This window comes from Nerophis lumbriciformis, linkage group LG06 (genome assembly GCF_033978685.3).
Source record: "Nerophis lumbriciformis linkage group LG06, RoL_Nlum_v2.1, whole genome shotgun sequence".
NCBI lineage: Eukaryota > Metazoa > Chordata > Actinopteri > Syngnathiformes > Syngnathidae > Nerophis > Nerophis lumbriciformis.
In genome coordinates, this window is record NC_084553.2 from 13,100,966 (window position 1) to 13,122,891 (window position 21,926).

Sequence of the window (21,926 nt, forward strand, 5' to 3'; positions counted from 1 at the left end):
TTTTTTTTATTTCAACCGCCCGACCCGACCCGACCCGCGGATAAAATCTAATTTTTTTTAATTTCATCCGCCCGATCCGCGGATAATCCGCGGACTCCGCGGTTGTGCCCGCAAACCGCGCATCTCTAACATGTGTAGTTTACACGTTAGTTTATCTTATTAGCATGCTAATAAAGAGACAATGCGAAAGTTAGCATCACATGTTAACAGAAGTTTCCGATAAATGACGACTAACTACTGGTGTTGTGTTTGGACCACAGCACAAAAGGAAACTCCCAAATAAAAGCGGATCGTCAACGGGACGCTGTTTTTGAACCTCAAATGGAATCAGGTTTGGTTCACTTTGCTTCATAAATTTTTGACACATTCCCAAGGTTCAAGGGTTTTATTCGTCATGCAGAATACACCACAGATAAATGCTTTTTTCCATGCTCTTCAGATATTGCGTACAGTGGGATCCAAACACTAGTTGCTGAATCTAATACACTAAATACAACAATTTGAATAGCTCTGATGTACATTAATTTCAAGACAATAAGTTGCACAATAAGTCCCAGTAGTTATGGTATGTATTGGTATGTCAGACTTAGCCTTGTCGTGGTTTAACTCTTATCTTACTGACAGGATGCAGTGTGTCGCCCATAATAATGTGACCTCAACTATGTTAAAGGGGAACATTATCACAATTTCAGAAGGGTTAAAACCATTAAAAATCAGTTCCCAGTGGCTTATTTTATTTTTCGACTTTTTTTTCAAAATTTTACCCATCACGCAATATCCCTAAAAAAAGCTTCAAAGTGCCTGATTTTAACCATCGTTATATACACACCCGTCCATTTTCCTGTGACGTCACATAGTGATGCCAATACAAACAAACATGGCGCATAGAACAGCAAGCTATAGCGACATTAGCTCGGATTCAGACTCGGATTTCAGCGGCTTAAGCGATTCAACATATTACGCATGTATTGAAACGGATGGTTGTAGTGTGGAGGCAGGTAGCGAAAACGAAATTGAAGAAGAAACTGAAGCTATTGAGCCATATCGGTTTGAACCTTGTATGCAAGCGAAACCGACAAAAACGACACGACAGCCAGCGACACGGGAGAAAGCGAGGACGAATTCGGCGATCGCCTTCTAACCAACGATTGGTATGTGTTTGTTTGGCATTAAAGGAAACTAACAACTATGAACTGGGTTTACAGCATATGAAATACATTTGGCAACAACATGCACTTTGAGAGTGCAGACAGCCCAATTTTCATCAATTAATATATTCTGTAGACATACCCTCATCCACTGATCTGTCCAGTTTTGGAGTTGATGTCAGCAGGCCAGGGAAGCTAGGGTCGATATTCTTCTCTTGATCATCTTCGGTGGCATAAGGGACGGTGTGAGCCAAGACATCCAGGGGGTTTAGCTCGCTCGTCTGCGGGAACAAACTGCCGCCATTGCTTGCCGTGCTACCGAGGTCCTTTGTCCCTGAATTGCTCACACACTCCGGCAGATTCAATGGGGGTCTGGCGGCAGATTTCTTTGACTTTATCGTTGGAAATGCATCTGCTTTGAGTGTCGCAGGATATCCACACATTCTTGCCATCTCTGTCGTAGCATAGCTTTCGTCGGTAAAGTGTGCGGAACAAACGTCCAATTTCTTGCCTACTTTCGCATCTTTGGGCCACTGGTGCAACTTGAATCCGTCCCTGTTCGTGTTGTTACACCCTCCGACAACACACCGACGAGGTATGATGTCTCCAAGGTACGGAAAACAGTCAAAAAAACGGAAAATAACAGAGCTGATTTGACTCGGTGTTTGAGAAAATGGCGGATTGCTTCCCGATGTGACGCCACGTTGTGACGTCATCGCTCCGAGAGCGAATTATAGAAAGGCGTTTAATTCGCCAAAATTCACCCATTTAGAGATCGGAAATCGGTTAAAAAAATATATGGTCTTTTTTCTGCAACATCGAGGTATATATTGACGCTTACATAGGTCTGGTGATAATGTTCCCCTTTAAGGTAACGTGCGGAGTTCCTCAGAGTTCGGTTCTTGGCCCTGCACTCTGTAGTATTTACATGCTGCCGCTAGGCGACATCATACGCAAATACGGTGTTAGCTTTCATTGCTATGCTGATGACACCCAACTCTACATGCCCCTAAAGCTGACCAACACGCCGGATTGTAGTCAGCTGGAGGCGTGTCTTAATGAAATTAAACAATGGATGTCCGCTAACTTCTTGCAACTCAACGCCAAGAAAACCGAAATGCTGATTATCGGTCCTGCTAAACACCGACATTTATTTAATAATACCACCTTAACATTTGACAACCAAACAATTACACAAGGCGACTCGGTAAAGAATCTGGGTATTATCTTCCACCCAACTCTCTCGTTTGAGTCACACTTTAAGAGTGTTACTAAAACGGCCTTCTTTCATCTCCGTAATATCGCAAAAATTTGTTCCATTTTGTCCACTAGCGACGCTGAGATCATTATTAATGCGTTTGTTGCGTCTCGCCTCGATTACTGTAACGTATTATTTTCGGGTCTCCCTATGTCTAGCATTAAAAGATTACAGTTGGTACAAAATGCGGCTGCTAGACTTTTGACAAGAACAAGAAAGTTTGATCTTATTACGCCTATATTGTATATACCTATATATACCTATATATATATATATATATATATATATATATATATATATATATATATGTATATATATATATATATATATATATATATATATATATATATATATACACCTATACTGGCTCACCTGCACTGGTTTCCTGTGCACTTAAGATGTGACTTTAAGGTTTTACTACTTACGTATAAAATACTACACGGTCTAGCTCCATCCTATATTGCCGATTGTATTGTACCATATGTCCCGGCAAGAAATCTGAGTTCAAAGAACTCTGGCTTATTAGTGATTCCCAGAGCCCCAAAAAAGTCTGCGGGCTATAGAGCGTTTTCTATTGGGGCTCCAGTACTATGGAATGCCCTCCCGGTAACATTTAGAGATGCTACCTCAGTAGAAGCATTTAAGTCCCATCTTAAAACTAATTTGTATACTCTAGCCTTTAAAGGGAAACATTATCACCAGACCTATGTAAGCGTCAATATATACCTTGATGTTGCAGAAAAAAGACCATATATTTTTTTAACCGATTTCCAAACTCTAAATGGGTGAATTTTGGCGAATTAAACGCCTTTCTATTATTCGCTCTCGGAGCGATGACGTCACAACGTGACGTCACATCGGGAAGCAATCTGCCATTTTCTCAAACACATTACAAACACCGAGTCAAATCAGCTCTGTTATTTTCCATTTTTTCGACTGTTTTTCGTACCTTGGAGACATCATGCCTCGTCGGTGTGTTGTCGGAGGGTGCAACAACACGAACAGGGACGGATTCAAGTTGCACCAGTGGCCCAAAGATGCGAAAGTGGCAGGAAATTGGACGTTTGTTCCGCACACTTTACCGACGAAAGCTATGCTACGACAGAGATGGCATGAATGTGTGGATATCCTGCGACACTCAAAGCAGATGCATTTCCAACTGGACTGGACAGATCAGCTTTCAGGAAAAGAGCGCGGATGAGGGTATGTCTACAGAATATATTAATTGATGAAAATTGGGCTGTCTGCACTCTCAAAGTGCATGTTGTTGCCAAATGTATTTCATATGCTGTAAACCTAGTTCATAGTTGTTAGTTTCTTTTAATGCCAAACAAACACATACCAATCGTTGGTTAGAAGGCGATCGCCGAATTCGTCCTCGCTTTCTCCCGTGTCGCTGGCCGTCGTGTCGTTTTCGTCGGTTTCGCTTGCATACGGTTCAAACCGATATGGCTCAATAGCTTCAGTTTCTTCTTCAATTTCGTTTTCGCTACCTGCCTCCACACTACAACCATCCGTTTCAATACATGCGTAATCTGTTGAATCGCTTAAGCCGCTGAAATCCGAGTCTGAATCCGAGCTAATGTCGCTATAGCTTGCTGTTCTATGCGCCATGTTTGTTTGTGTTGGCATCACTATGTGATGTCACAGGAAAATGGACGGGTGTATATAACGATGGTTAAAATCAGGCACTTTGAAGCTTTTTTTAGGGATGGGTAAAATTTTGAAAAAAACTTCGAAAAATAAAATAAGCCACTGGGAACTGATTTTTAATGGTTTTAACCCTTCTGAAATTGTGATAAAGTTCCCCTTTAAATAGCCCCCCTTTTTTAGACCAGTTGATCTGCCGTTTCTTTTCCTTTCTCCTCTGCTCCCCCCTATCCCTTGTGGAGGGGGAGACACACAGGTCCGGTGGCCATGGATGAAGTGCTGGCTGTCCAGAGTCAGGACCCGGGGTGGACCGCTCGCCTGTGTATTGGTTGGGAACATCTCTGCGCTGTTGACCCGTCTCCGCTCGGGATGATTCCCGCCTGCGTTGACCGGTCCGCAGTTACAAAAAGGTTGGGGACCACTGCTCTATGTGGTGACACAATAGCAGCATCAAAATTGTATGCAATCTCCCTGAGGGTACAATTCTTCATTAAACTCATGACTTCTCGTGGGCCTAATTGATTACGTTGGTGGGCTGCATTTGGACAGCCCTGTTGTTGAGGTTGAACAAACAAGAAAATAGACTGAACGAGCCTTTAATTCTCAAATTTTATTGCCTTTTATGTTGCTAATATTTTATATTACACAACTATATTTTACTGGTTTATTCTACCGAGGTCTCTCTGATCTATCCGACCTTCTCCACCAACCAACTAATTTTTTTCAAACCTACGAGCATTTTATAAGGGGGGCTTATGCTTTAATGAACCACTTGTATCCATGTTAATATTCACCTATCTTTATAGGACATACCAAGTGAGCGTGTTCTTGTGCCCCGCAGATGTCGGTGAGGAAGATCTTCCCCATGAGCAGCAGGAGTGGAACTCCAGGATGGGGCAGGTGGAGCCCCGCCCATTTTAAGGAGAAGCAAGCGTGGACTCAGGAGGACGCTGACATCAGCAAAATTCCAGGGATTTGTGTGATTGTGAAGAGTGAAGACGATGATTACGAAGCTCAGTGGTCCCAGCACGATCACAGTCAAAGTGCGGAGAAGAGAAGCGGACCGCCTCTTAGTTCCGCTAATGGATATTGACCACACATCACCAAAGCTCCCTCACACTGATGATCAAGACTCCAAAGCTGATAGGACGGGTGACGCTGGCAACAAACACTTAAAATGCTCCCAATGTGACAAAACTTTTAGTGACAGGAGGAATTTTAAAGCACACACAAGAACACACACAGGAGAAAAACCTTTCAGTTGTTCATTTTGCAGCAAAAGATTCCCCCGCAAGGCACATTTGTCAGCTCACACAAGGCTACACACCGGCGAAAAACCATTTTCCTGCTCAGTCTGCAACACGAATTTCCGAGATCGTTCAACGCTGATCACACACACGAGAACACACACCGGAGAGAAGCCTTTTTTATGTTCGGTCTGCAACACCAGTTTTAGTGTCAGTTCGACGCTGATTCAGCACATGAGAACACACTCCAGGGAGAAACTTTTCTCTTGCTCGGTTTGTGGTAAGGCTTTCTCAAGGAAGAGAAGTTTGACAACACACACAAGAACACACTCCGGAGAGAGACCTTTTTCCTGTTTGGCGTGTAACATGACGTTCAGGGATAGCACAGCACTGGGGAGGCACATGAAAACACACACCGGTGAGAAACCTTTTACTTGCTCGGTCTGCGTCCAAAGATTCTCTCAAAAGGCACATTTAATTTCACACATGAGGACGCACACTGGAGAAAAACCTTTTTGTTGCTCGGTTTGTGGTCAACCATTCTCCCAGAAAGGACATTTGTTAAAACACACGAGGACACACACTGGTGAGAAACCATTCAGTTGCAACGTGTGTAGTGAAAGATTCACTTACAAATACCAACTTAACAAACATGACTGTCTTGGTGAGAGCAGCAGTAAAACACTTTTCACTGGCTAGATTTTTAATTGGCAGAAGAAAACACAAATTCTGCATGAATAAAGTCTGGTTGCCATGATAAAATGAATTTATATTTATGACATTAATTATGTTGTAATGTTGATAAAGATATGCAGGAATATCTTGCAACAATGTTTCAGTGTAGTTAGTTGGCAGAAAACACAGCACAAAATTGTGACAAATGCTGCTGTTTCATATTTTTATTGGACATTTGCATACCTGCCAACTACTCCGGTTTTCCCGTAATTAGTACGGTTTTCATCAACCTATTCCGGGTTACGGTTGCAGTGATAAAAAATACGGTTTTTCATTAATTAAAAAAAATATTTTTTTTTTAAGTTTTATTCACAAAATCGCGTAACAACAATGACAATCGACACTGCTTCCCGTAACTTCCTATCGAGCCATTCCGAATGCCATGCGCGAGGCTATTTATAGCACCGCTGCCAAGCAAGAGGCACCTGTTGCCATTGTTTCCAAACGAGCGAATGATCATGGAATCAGCCGGAGAAAAATCGCAAACGAGTCTTACACCGAAAAGAAAACTGCAGTCATTCCGTGAAGAATATTCAAAAGCCTATCCGGGAATAATTATCCGTTCCAAATAGGGTGAAAACTACTCGAATTGCACCTTGTGCAGACAAGATTTTTCGATCGGACACGGAGGAATTAGCGATGTAAAGGACCACGTTGGGACAAAAAAACACAAGTCTAATGCCGTTGCTAAATTTGGATTTTAGCCACAAAAAGGTAATGACACCAATGTTATCTATTGGAATTGTTTAGTACTGTTATACTGTTAAAAGTGTTTATACTATTTATGCTTTCAAGTCCAAGTTGAAGAAATCTTGTTAAATGTTGACAGCATAACTACCAAAATACAGAAGTATGTCCTTAATATTTTTGCAGTGCTATTTCTGTTGAAAAGTTAAAATGATTACATTAGAGATGTGATGTGCCACTTTTCAAGTGTCTGATGGCTTAAATTAATTTTCATAAATTTTTCATATTTTGAATTCTTTTGAAAGGCTTACAAAAAAACTACATTTGAATTGTAATTCCATGCTATTGACAGGACTATTAATTTTAATGAAGTTAGCTTACCATGTTTACAGTATGATAATTGTGATAGAAATGTGAATTTTAGGCACAGAATATTTTTTACAATTGAACAAGGCAGTAGATTATACAAGCTTGGACAGAAAGTTAATAATGACACCAATTTTTTTTTAAATGGAATTGTTTAGTACTGTTTTACCATTTGTTTACTGTAAAAAGTGTTTATACTGTTTATACTTTCAATTAACAAATTGAAGTCTTGTGAAAGGTTGACAGGATAACTGGCATTAACTGTCAAAATAATTTCAAACTATTGAAGTTAGCTTACAGAATAAACATGTCAATCAACCCATATGAGTTTTGCTGTAATATTTTTGTTTTGAAAAGTCACTGTGACTGATAGAAAAGTGATGGTTTTAGCAACATTTTAACCTGTCTGAATGCTAATAATCATTTTGCGTCGGGGGGGCGAAGCCTGAAACCCCCACCAGGACTTTGTCCTGGACCTACCGGGGCCTGCAACCCCTGGACCCTGGCTAGTAGGTTTTTCTGATTTCAAAAGTTGGCAGGTATGCTGCTGTTTCATATTTTTATTGGACATTTGTTGGGCTTAATGATCTTTGGTTGGTAACCGGTTGAATATCCATAGTCCCCCAAAGATACAAGCGCGACGTAATTGGGTTTTTAACAGACAAACTGAAGCAAGAAGCTCGTCGAACAGACAAAAGCCATTTTAGCAGCTCCTCCGTTTAGCCTGAGATGCTGCAGTAGTTTTTTAAAAATGAATTTAATTTACATCCATCCATTTTCAACCGCTTGTCCCTCTCTGGGTCAAGAGGGGGGGCTAGAGCCTATCCTAGCTGCATTTGGGCGGAAGGCGGGTCACACCCTAGAAAGTCGCCACCTCGTATATGTATGTATTTATAGATACATATATAAATATATATATATAAAAAATTATATATATATATATTCATATTCACAATTGTTAGAATTATGACTAGTTCATAATTTTGACTTTCTTATCTAAATTTTGACTTTTTATCTCATAATCCTGACTTTGTCTTACAATTATGACTTTTTATCAAACTATGATTTATTATCTTATATTTATGACTTAACTCATAATTATGACTTTATAATAGTTTCAACTTTATCTAAATTTTGAGATTTTATCTATTATTTAGATATATGTGCAGCCCTTTGAGACACTTATATAAATAAACTTTGATTGATTTTGATCTAATTGTAGATTAGATCAAACCGAGCTATACCGGGCGGTATAGCTCAGTTGGTAGAGCGGCTGTGCCAGCAACTTAAGGGTTGCAGGTTCAATCCCCGCTTCCGCCATCCTAGTCACTGCCGTTGTGTCCTTGGGCAAGACACTTTACCCACCTGCTCCCAGATATTGGGTTTTTACTATGTAAAGCGCTTTGAGTCACTAGAGAAAAGCGCAATATAAATATAATTCACTTCAATTATGAGTTTTGGTCTCACAATTTCGACTTTTTTTGAGTTTTTATCTGGGTTCCCTCCGGGTACTCCGGCTTCCTCCCACCTCCACAGACATGCACCTGGGGATAGGTTGATTGGCAACACTAAATTGGCCCTAGTGTGTGAATGTGAGTGTGAATGTTGTCTGTCTATCTGTGTTGGCCCTGCGATGAGGTGGCGACTTGTCCAGGGTGTACACCGCCTTCCGCCCGATTGTAGCTGAGATAGGCTCCAGCGCCCCCCGCGAGCCCGAAGGGAATAAGCGGTGTAAAATGGATGGATGGATCTGATAATTTGGACTTTATATCTCGTAATTGGGACTTTTGATCTCATTGCTTCTACTTTTTACTCATAATCTTGACTTTTTATCTAATAATTATGACGTTTTATCAAAAAATTTTGACTTTATTATCCCAATTTTGACTTTTTATCTCCTAATCCTGACAATTATGACTTTTTATTCAATAACCACAATTTATCTTATTTTTATGACCATCTCATTATTATGACTTTTTAATCTCATAGTTTCGACTTTATCTCAATTTCGAGTTTTTGTCTAATTATGACTTTTTGTCTCACAATTTCGACATTTTCATCAAAAATTTGATTGTTGTTTTGAGTTTTTATCTGATAATTTTGACGTTGCATCGTAATTGTGACTTTTGATCTCATCGCTTCTACTTTGTCTCATAATTTGGACTTTTTATCGACTAGCTATGACATTTTATCCAAAAATTTCTACTTTTTTATCTCAATTTGGACTTTTTATCTCATAATCCTGACAATTATGACTTTTTATCCAACAACTATGACTTATTATCAAATATTTATGACCATCTCATAATTATGACCTTTTAATCTTATAGTTTCGACTTTATCTCAATTTCAAGTTTTTATCTAATTATGAATTTTTGTCTCATAATTTCGAAATTGTTATCAAAATTTTGATTTTTGTTTTATGTTTTTATCTGATAATTTTGACTTTATATCTTGTAATTGTGACTTCTGATCTCATCTCTTCTACTTTATCTCATAATTTTGACTTTTTATCTACAAGTTATGACGTTTTATCAAAAAATTTCGACTTTTTTAAATCTGAATTTTGACTTTTTATCTCATAATCCTGACAATTATGACTTTTTATTCAACAACTACGACTTATCTTATTTTTTATGACTATCTCATTATTATGACCTTTTAATCTCATAGTTTCGACTTTATCTCAATTTCGAGTTTTTTTTAATTATGAATTTTTGTCTCATAATTTTGACTTTTTATCGATTAGTTATGACGTTTTGTCAAAAAAATTTGACTTTTTTTTTTAATCTCAATTTGGACTTTTCATCTCATAATCCTGACAATTATGACTTTTTATCCAACAACTATGACTTATTATCATATATTTATGACCATCTCATAATTATGACTTTTTAATCTCATAGTTTCGACTTGATCTCAATTTTGAGTTTTTGTCTAATTCTGACTTTTTGTCTCACAATTTCGACTTTTTGATGAAAATTTTGATTTTTGTATGAGTTCTTTTCAGATAGTTTTGACTTTATATCTCTTAGTTGTGACTTTTGATCTCATCTCTTCTACTTTATCTCATAATTTTGACTTTTTATCGACTAGTTATGACGTTTTATCAAAAAATGTTGACTTTTTTAAATCTGAATTTTGACTTTTTGTCTCATAATCCTGACAATTGTGACTTTTTATTCAACAACTACGACTTATCTTATTTTTTATGACCATCTCATTATTATGACTTTTTAATCTCATAGTTTCGACTTTATCTCAATTTCGAGTTTTTATTTATTTATGAATTTTTGTCTCACTATTTTGACATTTTTATCAACATTTTTAATTTTTGACGATGCATCTCGTAATTGTGACTTTTGATCTCATCGCTTCTACTTTATCTCATAACTTTGACTTTTTATTGACTAGTTATGACGTTTTATCAAAAAATGTTGACTTTTTAAAATCTGAATTTTGACTTTTTGTCTCATAATCCTGACAATTGTGACTTTTTATTCAACAACTACGACTTATCTTATTTTTTATGACCATCTCATTATTATGACTTTTTAATCTCATAGTTTCGACTTTATCTCAATTTCGAGTTTTTATGTACTTATGAATTTTTGTCTCACTATTTTGACATTTTTATCAACATTTTTAATTTTTGTTTTGAGTTTTTCTGTGATAATTTTGACGATGCATCTCGTAATTGTGACTTTTGATCTCATCGCTTCTACTTTATCTCATAATTTTGACTTTTTATTGACTAGTTATGACGTTTTGTCAAAAAATGTCGACTTTTTTTCTATCTCAATTTGGACTTTTTATCTCATAATCCTGACAATTATGACTTTTTATCCAACAACTATGACTTATTATCATATATTTATGACCATCTCATAATTATGACTTTTTAATCTCATAGTTTCGACTTGATCTCAATTTTGAGTTTTTGTCTAATTCTGACTTTTTGATCAACATTTTGATTTTTGTATGAGTTCTTTTCAGATAGTTTTGACTATATACCTCTTAGTTGTGACTTTTGATCTCATCGCTTCTACTTTATCTCATAATTTTGACTTTGTACTAATTATGATGTTTTATCTCAAAATGTCAACCTTCTTTCTCAATTTTTAATTTTTATCTCACAATCCTGACTTTTTGTTTTACAATTATGACTTTTTATCCAGCAACTATGATTTATCATATATTTATGACCATCTCATAATTATGACTTTTTATCCAGCAACTATGATTTATCATATATTTATGACCCTCTCCTAATTATGACATTTTAATCTCATAACTCAATTTTGAGTTTTCAAATTTTTGTGTGAGTTTTAATCTAATACTTCTGACTTTATATCTCATAATTGTGACTTTTGATCTCAAAATGTCGACTTTATCTCAATTTCGACTTTGAATGTCATAATTAGTTTTTATTTTATAATTAAGATTATTTTTTTCTCTAATTAAAACATTTCATCTCATAATTTTGACTTTCTAGCTCATAATTATGACTTTTTTTCTTATAATTATGTCTTATAATTTTCTCGATGTATCCCAATTTCGACTTTTTTATCCTATAATTATGACTTTTTATCTCACAATTTGACTTTCTTTTCTCATAATTTCGACTTTTTGTATCTCATAATAATTATGACTAACCATTGGGGTATTTTTTTAGTAGCGGGAATGTGCTTCCATACGTCTGTGATACAAAGAAAACATATTGCAATATTTCGGGAATTAACAATTACAATTATTATTTTTTAATTATAACTGCCATCGAAGGATATGAAACTGCTCAAGGAAACAATGCACCAATACCACTAAGTTGCCACTGGGGGCAGCAAACAGCGTCTGGTCTGAAATGAGACGAAGAAGAAAAAAAACGCCGAGTCTCTGACGACGAAGAAGAAAAAAAGGAAAGTAGCAACAAGACGCTAACGAGGAGTGTAGCAGTTGATGTCTATTTTTGTGTTCTTTTGTCGCGCAGTGTGTTCCTTGTTAATTACACATTTGTTGGTCAATTAGTGGTTGACTAAACGTCACTATTTTTTATAACGGCCTCGTCTCAGTGCAATAAGAAGCTTCTCGTGCGAGCTTAGCTTGCTAGCTGCTAACAAAAGAGAGGCGGAAGTTAGCATCACATGCTAATTGTTGTTGTGAAAATGTGCAAAGTCCAAATGCTGCGAGCGTTGGTCAATGAGCGGATGACTGCAGTCGTGGAAGAAATATTCGTAGTGTTGGAAAGAACGATAGCGGAGTACGAGGAGGAACTTTGTCGAACGAAAGAGGAGAACGAGCGACAACGTCAACTACTGGACGCTGTTTTCAAACCTCAACATGAGTCACACATGACAGGTTGGTTCTCTTCTTACTCTCATATTTCATAACTTGTAGTTTGTTTTTAACCATCCATCCATCCATTTTCTACCGCTTGTCCCTTTTTGGGGTCGCGGGGGGTGCTGGAACATACTTGCCAACCTTGAGACCTCCGATTTCGGGAGGTGGGGGGAGGGAATGGGCGTGGTCGGGGGTGGGGCGGGGGCGTGGTTGAGGGGGGAGGAGTATATTTACAGCTAGAATTCACCAAGTCAAGTATTTCATATATATATATATATATATATATATAAGCCATGGAAAACGACTTCCGGACGGCTTCGAAGCGATTCTGGACCACCATCCACCGCCTCAGGAAGGGGAAGCAGTGCACTACCAACACCGTGTATGGTGCGGATGGTGTTCTGCTGACCTCGACTGCGGAAGTTGTGGATCGGTGGAGGGAATACTTCGAAGACCTCCTCAATCCCACCAACACGTCTTCCTATGAGGAAGCAGTGCCTGAGGAATCTGTGGTGGGCTCTCCTATTTCTGGGGCTGAGGTTGCTGAGGTAGTTAAAAAGCTCCTCGGTGGCAAGGCCCCGGGGGTGGATGAGATCCGCCCGGAGTTCCTTAAGGCTCTGGATGCTGTAGGGCTGTCTTGGTTGACAAGACTCTGCAGCATCGCGTGGACATCGGGGGCAGTACCTCTGGATTGGCAGACCGGGGTGGTGGTTCCTCTCTTTAAAAAGGGGAACCGGAGGGTGTGTTCTAACTATCGTGGGATCACACTCCTCAGCCTTCCCGGTAAGGTCTATTCAGGTGTACTGGAGAGGAGGCTACGCCGGATAGTCGAACCTCGGATTCAGGAGGAACAGTGTGGTTTTCGTCCTGGTCGTGGAACTGTGGACCAGCTCTATACTCTCGGCAGGGTCCTTGAGGGTGCATGGGAGTTTGCCCAACCAGTCTACATGTGCTTTGTGGACTTGGAGAAGGCATTCGACCGTGTCCCTCGGGAAGTCCTGTGGGGAGTGCTCAGAGAGTATGGGGTTTCGGACTGTCTGATTGTGGCGGTCCGCTTCCTGTATGATCAGTGTCAGAGCTTGGTTCGCATTGCCGGCAGTAAGTCGGACACGTTTCCGGTGAGGGTTGGACTCCGCCAAGGCTGCCCTTTGTCACCGATTCTGTTCATAACTTTTATGGACAGAATTTCTAGGCGCAGTCAAGGCGTTGAGGGGATCCGGTTTGGTGGCTGCAGGATTAGGTCTCTGCTTTTTGCAGATGATTTGGTCCTGATGGCTTCATCTGGCCAGGATCTTCAGCTCTCACTGGATCGGTTCGCAGCTGAATGTGAAGCGACTGGGATGAGAATCAGCACCTCCAAGTCCGAGTCCATGGTTCTCGCCCGGAAAAGGGTGGAGTGCCATCTCCGGGTTGGGGAGGAGATCTTGCCCCAAGTGGAGGAGTTCAAGTACCTCGGAATCTTGTTCACGAGTGAGGGAAGAGTGGATCGTGAGATCGACAGGCGGATCGGTGCGGCGTCTTCAGTAATGCGGACGCTGTATCGATCCGTTGTGGTGAAGAAGGAGCTGAGCCGGAAGGCAAAGCTCTCAATTTACCGGTCGATCTACGTTCCCATCCTCACCTATGGTCATGAGCTTTGGGTTATGACCGAAAGGACAAGATCACGGGTACAAGCGGCCGAAATGAGTTTCCTCCGCCGGGTGGCGGGGCTCTCCCTTAGAGATAGGGTGAGAAGCTCTGTCATCCGGGGGGAGCTCAAAGTAAAGCCGCTGCTCCTCCGCATCGAGAGGAGCCAGATGAGGTGGTTCGGGCATCTGGTCAGGATGCCACCCGAGCGCCTCCCTAAGGAGGTGTTTAGGGCATGTCCGACCGGTAGGAGGCCACGAGGAAGACCCAGGACACGTTGGGAAGACTATGTCTCCCGGCTGGCCGGGGAACGCCTCGGGATCCCCCGGGAGGAGCTGGACGAAGTGGCTGGGGAGAGGGAAGTCTGGGTTTCCCTGCTTAGGCTGCTGCCCCCGCGACCCGACCTCGGATAAGCGGAAGAAGATGGATGGATGGATGGATGGATATATATATATATATATATATATATATATATATATATATATATATATATATATATATATATACAGAGGTGGGTAGAGTAGCCAGAAATTGTACTCAAGTAAGAGTACTGTTACTTTAGAGATTTATTACTCAAGTAAAAGTAAGGAGTTGTCACCCAAATATTTACTTGAGTAAAAGTAAAAAGTATGTTGTGAAAAAACTACTCAAGTACTGAGTAACTGATGAGTAACATACACACTCATATATATATATATATATATATATATATATATATATATATATATATATATATATATATATATATATATATATATATATATATATGTATATATATATATATACATACATATACATTGATATATACAGTATATCATTTATATGTATTTATTTTGCTGTTTTTGTTTACATGTTAAAGGTGTTTTAATGAATATACATGCATGTTTAACATATAGATTCCTTTCTTTAATGAAGACTAGAATATAAGTTGGTGTATTACCTGATTCTGATGACTTGCATTGATTGTAATCAGACAGTAGTGATGATAACGTCAACGTTTTCAAATGGAGGAGAAGAAAAGTTCCTCCTTTCTGTCTAATACCACATGAAAGTGGTGGGTTTTTGGCATCCTATTTGTCCAGCTTCCATATTCATTTTTATACACTTTACAAGAAATATATTGGCGTCAAACTCCGTAGCTTGCTAGCTTGTTTGCGCTGGCTTTCGGAGACTCTCGTTTTGAAAGCGCAAGCGCGATGGAGCGGCACTTTTATTGTGAAGACAGGAACGTCCTCATGTGCGGTCAGTCTTGAGGCTTTTGACGGGATGTACGGTTGAAATAAAAATTTTTTATTTTTTCCTTCACACTTTTGATTGATTGATTGGAACTTTTATTATTAGATTGCACAGTACAGTACACATTCCGTACAATTGACCACTAAATGGTAACACCCCAATAAGTTTTTCAACTTGTTTAAGTCAGGTCATGTGACCACCTGTCTCTGTTTGATTGGTCCAACGTCACCAGTGACTGCATCTGATTGGTGGAACGAAGTGAAACGTCACCAGTAAGGCAGGCACTTTGAAGGTCTGTCTGACAGACCAAAACATACAAAGCGTGCATTAACAGATCGATAAAAATTAGTAGCGAGTAGCGAGCTGAATGTAGATAAAAGTAGCGGAGTAAAAGTAGCGTTCCTTCTCTATAAATATACTTAAGTAAAAGTAAAAGTATGTTGCATTAAAACTACTCTTAGAAGTACAATTTATCCCAAAAGTTACTCAAGTAGATGTAACGGAGTAAATGTAGCGCGTTACTACCCACCTCTGTGTATGTATATATATATATATATATATATATATATATATATATATATATATATATATATATATATATATATATATATATATAAGAAATACTTGACTTTCAGTGAATTCTAGCTATATATATATATTTATTTGATTATATATATATATGTATATATAAATAAAAGAAATACTTGAATTTCAGTGTTCATTTATTTACACATATACATACACATAACACTCATCTACTCATTGTTGAGTTAAGGGTTGAATTGTCCATCCTTGTTCTATTCTCTGTCACTATTTTTCGAACCATGCTGAACACGCTCTCTGATGATGCATTAATGTGTGGCACGCGCAAAAGTGCTTTCATCAAATGCATTAGAGTCTGGAATCTTCCATCTCTCCCTAGCATGGCCCAAAACCGGTCAATCTTTGCTTCCTGAGGAAGATCTTCAGTGCCAAGCACTTGGTAGTCCACTACTTCTTCCCGGAGGCTATCCAGGTCCAATCGCAGCTGCGGCTTGGAACTTACAAGCTGTTATGAGAGTAGCGTATGTGTGTGTGTGGCCCTTTAATAGGTGAGCATGTGAGGTGAGTGACGTCAGTGAGTGTGTGGGCGAGAGAAGAGAGGGAGCGGTAGCGTGAGTGCGGGCGGGACTAGTTTGTTTTGTGTTGGATTGGCTGTGTGCAAGCAATCAATAAAGCAAGATTTGCAACTAATCGCCGGACTCAGGCAGGAAAGGTGCAACAAAGCGTATTTCTTCATCTTACTCGTCGTCGGCGTCGCCATGGCTGTATCTTCCTCGTTCTTCTGCTTCGTCTTCAGTAATGCGGACGCTGTATCGATCCGTTGTGGTGAAGAAGGAGCTGAGCCGGAAGGCAAAGCTCTCAATTTACCGGTCGATCTACGTTCCCATCCTCGTCTATGGTCATTGATTGATTGATTGATTGATTGATTGAAACTTTTATTAGTAGATTGCACAGTGCAGTACAATTGACCACTAAATAGTAACACCCGAATAAGTTTTTCAACTTGTTTAAGTCGGGGTCCACTTAAATTGATTCATGATATAGATATATATACTATCATTATAATACAAACACCCCCACCATGTTTATTCCTGTCCTTTCTGATAACCGAGAAGTTTTCTATCTCTAGCTCCAAGTCAGAAACACTTTGATCTAATTTGGTTTCAGAGAAACACAGGATTTTTGCCTTTTTGTTGTGGAACATTTCTCTGATTTGGTCGAGTTGGGTCCCAAAGAGGCTGTTCACATTAAGGTGGATGATGTGTAGTCCACTGGAACCAAAAAGAGCATCAGAGTCCGCTGTGTAGTGGTAATGTCCGGAAAAAGGATCTCATGAGCTTTGTGTTATGCTGATAGTATATATTTATACCACGAATTGATTAATGTGGCCCCCCCGACTTAAACAAGTTGAAAAACTTATTCGGGTGTTACCATTTAGTGGTCAATTGTACGGAATATGTACTGTACTGCGCAATCTACTAATAAAAGTCTCAATCAATGTATACAGTGAGAGAGGGAAACTATTATTTGAGGGCTGAATCGAATTTAAAGCCGCCTTGTGTTACCACAACTCCTAAAAGTGTGCAGATCAGATTAATTTAACCTCTAAAGGCTTAGTTGGCCACATGTGTGGACAGCACCTTTTAGCTCTTGTTTCCATAATTGTGTACACTACTGAATTGGGGTCTTATGGCCGCTTATGTGGACACTTGTACTGCCATCTGGTGATGTCAGAAGAGTATAACATACAATGGAATTTGTATTTGCATGTAGAGGTTGAGGTGAGGGGGTTAGGGGGGTGTATATTGTAGCGTCCTGGAAGAGTTAGGGCTGCAAGGGGTTCTGGGTATTTGTTCTGTTGTGTTTATGTTGTGTTACGGTGCGAATGTTCTCCCAAAATGTGTTTGTCATTCTTGTTCGGTGTGGGTTCACAGTGTGGCGCATATTTGTAACAGTGTTAAAGTTGTTTGTACCGCCACCCTCAGTGTGACCTGTATGGCTGTTGACCAAGTATGCATTGCATTCACTTGTGTCTGTGAAAAGCCGTAGATATTATGTGACTGGGCCGGCACGCAAAGGCAGTGCCTTGAAGGTTTATTTACTATGTCCGTGTACACTGCGGCGTTTTAAAAAGTCATACATTTTACTTTTTGAAACCGATACCGATAATTTTTAAACCGATACAGATCATTTCCGTGTACGAAAGGCTATTGTGTGCCTTTAACCAGTTTTGTAATGTTCCTATGCTTTTAAGTTGATAGGTCAATCTGTGACGTCATTTCCTCTTTAATGCACGTCTTTGTCAGAATAGCCGGTTGACGACTAAATGTAAGTTTTGTCACATACTGTTACAGCATTTAAACTGAATGTCGTGCCTTGCTACTTCTGCACATATTTGGTGCATCATATGCTAAGTTCAGATGTTTTTGGGGCAATTGAGAGATAATTAGTCTCGTTGACGGCGTTTACATTCACGTGTAGTTTATTTAACGTCATTGCAACTGCAATGGCGGAGTCTGGCCTTTAGATGGCGACAGAGACCACATAATCGCCATGTATGGCTCTGAAGCTTAGAAACTTGTTTGAAGTTCATGCATAGTTAAATGCAGTATATATGTTGTTGTTATGCACATCTTTATATTATATTATATTATGTATGCATATCCATGTATATTGCTGCATATTAATGAGTATATAATTGGATTGTAATTTTTCCTCTTTTCTCTATTTGTTTAGACCACACACACACACACACACACACACACACACACACACACACACACACACACGCACACATTCACATCTACCTTTCAGCAATAAACATGATTAAAGGGGAACATTATGAGATAGGCTCCAGCGCCCCCCGCGACCCCAAAAGGGAATAAGCGGTAGAAAATGGATGGATGGATGGATTATCACCAGACCTATGTAAGCGTCAATATATACCTTGATGTTGCAGAAAAAAGACCATATATTTTTTTAACCGATTTCCGAACTCTAAATGGGTGAATTTTGGCGAATTAAACGCCTTTCTAATATTCGCTCTCGGAGCGATGACGTCACAACGTGGCGTCACATCGGGAAGCAATCCGCCATTTTCTCAAACACCGAGTCAAATCAGCTCTATTATTTTCCGTTTTTTCGACTGTTTTCCGTACCTTGGAGACATCATGCCTCGTCGGTGTGTTGTCGGAGGGTGTAACAACACGAACAGGGACGGATTCAAGTTGCACCAGTGGCCCAAAGATGCGAAAGTGGCAAGAAATTGGACGTTTGTTCCGCACACTTTACCGACGAAAGCTATGCTACGACAGAGATGGCAAGAATGTGTGGATATCCTGCGACACTCAAAGCAGATGCATTTCCAACGATAAAGTCAAAGAAATCTGCCGCCAGACCCCCATTGAATCTGCCGGAGTGTGTGAGCAATTCAGGGACAAAGCACCTCGGTAGCACGGCAAGCAATGGCGGCAGTTTGTTCCCGCAGACGAGCGAGCTAAACCCCCTATCGACCCTAGCTTCCCTGGCCTTTCAGGAAAAGAGCGCGGATGAGGGTATGTCTACAGAATATATTAATTGATGAAAATTGGGCTGTCTGCACTCTCAAAGTGCATGTTGTTGCCAAATGTATTTCATATGCTGTAAACCTAGTTCATAGTTGTTAGTTTCCTGTAATGCCAAACAAAAACATACCAATCGTTGGTTAGAAGGCGATCGCCGAATTCGTCCTCGCTTTCTCCCGTGTCGCTGGCTGTCGTGTCATTTTCGTCGGTTTCGCTTGCATACGGTTCAAACCGATATGGCTCAATAGCTTCAGTTTCTTCTTCAATTTCGTTTTCGCTACCTGCCTCTACACTACAACCATCCGTTTCAATACATTCGTAATCTGTTGAATCGCTTAAGCCGCTGAAATCCGAGTCTGAATCCGAGCTAATGTCGCTATAGCTTGCTGTTCTTTCCGCCATGTTTGTTTGTGTTGGCTTCACTATGTGACGTCACAGGAAAATGGACGGGTGTTAAAATCAGGCACTTTGAAGCTTTTTTTAGGGATATTGCGTGATGGGTAACATTTTGAAAAGAACTTCGAAAAATATAATAAGCCACTGGGAACTGATTTTTAATGGTTTTAACCATTCTGAAATTGTGATAATGTTCCCCTTTAAAGGATTCTCTGGCCGGAATCTGTCCATCGTATTACATTTTAAAGCATGTATCGGCCGATAATATCGGCAGTCCGATACTATCGGACATCTCTAACAATAATATATGACTGGACTTTTCCTAAGAATGTTTGTGTTTCTGTCCTGCAGATGTCAGCGAGGAAGATCTTCCCCCTGAGCAGCGACCATGGAGCCAGGTGGAGTCACAGCCCCCCCACATTAAAGAGGAAGAGCAATTGTGGCTTCAGAAGGATGCCGACGTTGGCAAGTTTCCGGTGACTTGTGTGATTGTGAAGAGTGAAGATGATGAGGACGGAGCTCAGTGGCCACAGCTTGATTGCAGTCAAAGACGATTAGAAGCGGCACGCTTCTTAGCGCCGCTGTCTGATAATGAGAAGATGCCACGCTCTCCTGACAGCGACGACGGCGACTTCAGAGGTGACATTAACAAACACTTTAAATGCTCTCAATGTGACGAAACGTTCGACAGGAAGACGACTTTGAAGAGACACATGATGATCCACACGGGAGGAAAAACAATCAGGTGCTCGGTTTGCGGTAAGACGTTTATCCGACAGGCACATTTGATTTCGCACATGAGAACACACACGGGCGAGAAGCCATTCGCGTGCTCGGTTTGCGGCGAAAGATTCTCGCTGAAAGGCAACCTGATCAGACACAATCGAACGCACACGGGAGAAAAGCCCTTCTCGTGTTCGGTCTGCAACACGCGCTTCAGCGTCCGTCCCGCTCTCATCCAACACATGAGAACGCACACCGGCGAGAAACCGTTCCAGTGCTCGTTTTGCGGCGAGAAGTTTTCTCAGAGGGGACATTTGATTGGACACACGCGGACGCACACGGGGGAAAAACCCTTTTCCTGCTTGGTCTGCGGTAAAAGGTTCTCAATAAAAGGGACTTTGAAAGTCCACACGAGAACGCACACCGGCGAGAAACCATTCAGTTGCAATGTGTGCGAGAAAAAGTTCTCTTATAAGCACCAGCTTAACAAACACAATTGTGCTGGCGAGAGCAGCAGCAGTCAAACACATTTCCCTGCCTAAATATGACTTTTATTGGAGCATAAACATCAGATATTTGTGCTTGTATTTCATGCCTTTATGTACAGTATATCGTTAATCCAAATGTGTATAAGACACTTTGTCTTCCAAATAATCTATCTTTCTTCTTGTTTACATGTGACCCTAAATAAAAGATGAGTGAGACCCTAATTAGGAGTTAGGGCGTTTGGAATATCCATGACTTTGAGAAGTATGTTCATCCAGGAAGGAGTGCTCATCTGTGGTTTCACCCTTGGGTGGGATTTTGGGACAGATTGTCCTGCGTTCATTGCATTTTCAGTCTGTGACCCCAAAACGGAAGCGAGTTAGAACACATGGCGCATCCCATTTGGACGTTTGGGGTGTTGCAATTAGAATGTCAAATAGTTTTTTTCACTATTTCACTATTTTTAAAAAGTAATGATGAAGACAATCACATTTCTTAAATCTTATATTCATTTGAAACCTCTAAAGAGGGGGTCGGCAACCCGCGTCTCTAGAGCCGCATGCGTCTCTTTAGCGCATACTTGCCAACCTTGAGACCTCCGATTTCGGGAGGTGGGGGGCGTGGTCGGGGGTGGGGCGGGGGGCGTGGTTAAGAGATATATACATATATATAAGAAATACTTGACTTTCAGTGAATTCTAGCTATATATATATATATATATATATATATATATATATATATATATATTATTTTATTTTTTTATTTTATTTTTTTTAATTACATATATATATATATATATATATATATATAAAGAAATACTTGAATTTCAGTGTTCATTTATTTACACATATACACACACAACACTCATCTACTCATTGTTGAGTTAAGGGTTGAATTGGCCATCCTTGTTCTATTCTCTGTCACT

At 40.0% G+C, this 21,926-nt stretch overlaps 3 protein-coding genes across 3 annotated transcripts in view; all 3 read left to right on the plus strand.

Annotated features, from left to right (window-relative positions):
• LOC133608483 (uncharacterized) overlaps nt 1-21,926 on the plus strand; it is a 265,786-nt gene that overhangs the window by 111,072 nt on the left and 132,788 nt on the right. The gene's annotated exons all lie outside the window — the stretch shown is intronic.
• LOC140678861 (uncharacterized) lies at nt 3,864-6,445 on the plus strand. The gene is made up of 2 exons (XM_072913342.1): nt 3,864-4,466; nt 4,898-6,445. Exon 2 carries the CDS (start codon nt 5,058-5,060, stop codon nt 6,000-6,002), a length of 945 nt encoding a protein of 314 aa, XP_072769443.1. The 5' UTR covers nt 3,864-4,466; nt 4,898-5,057; the 3' UTR covers nt 6,003-6,445.
• LOC133608960 (uncharacterized) lies at nt 11,955-21,522 on the plus strand. Its single transcript, XM_072913341.1, has 2 exons — nt 11,955-12,446; nt 20,144-21,522. Exons 1-2 carry the CDS (start codon nt 12,233-12,235, stop codon nt 21,055-21,057), a joined length of 1,128 nt encoding a protein of 375 aa, XP_072769442.1. The 5' UTR covers nt 11,955-12,232; the 3' UTR covers nt 21,058-21,522.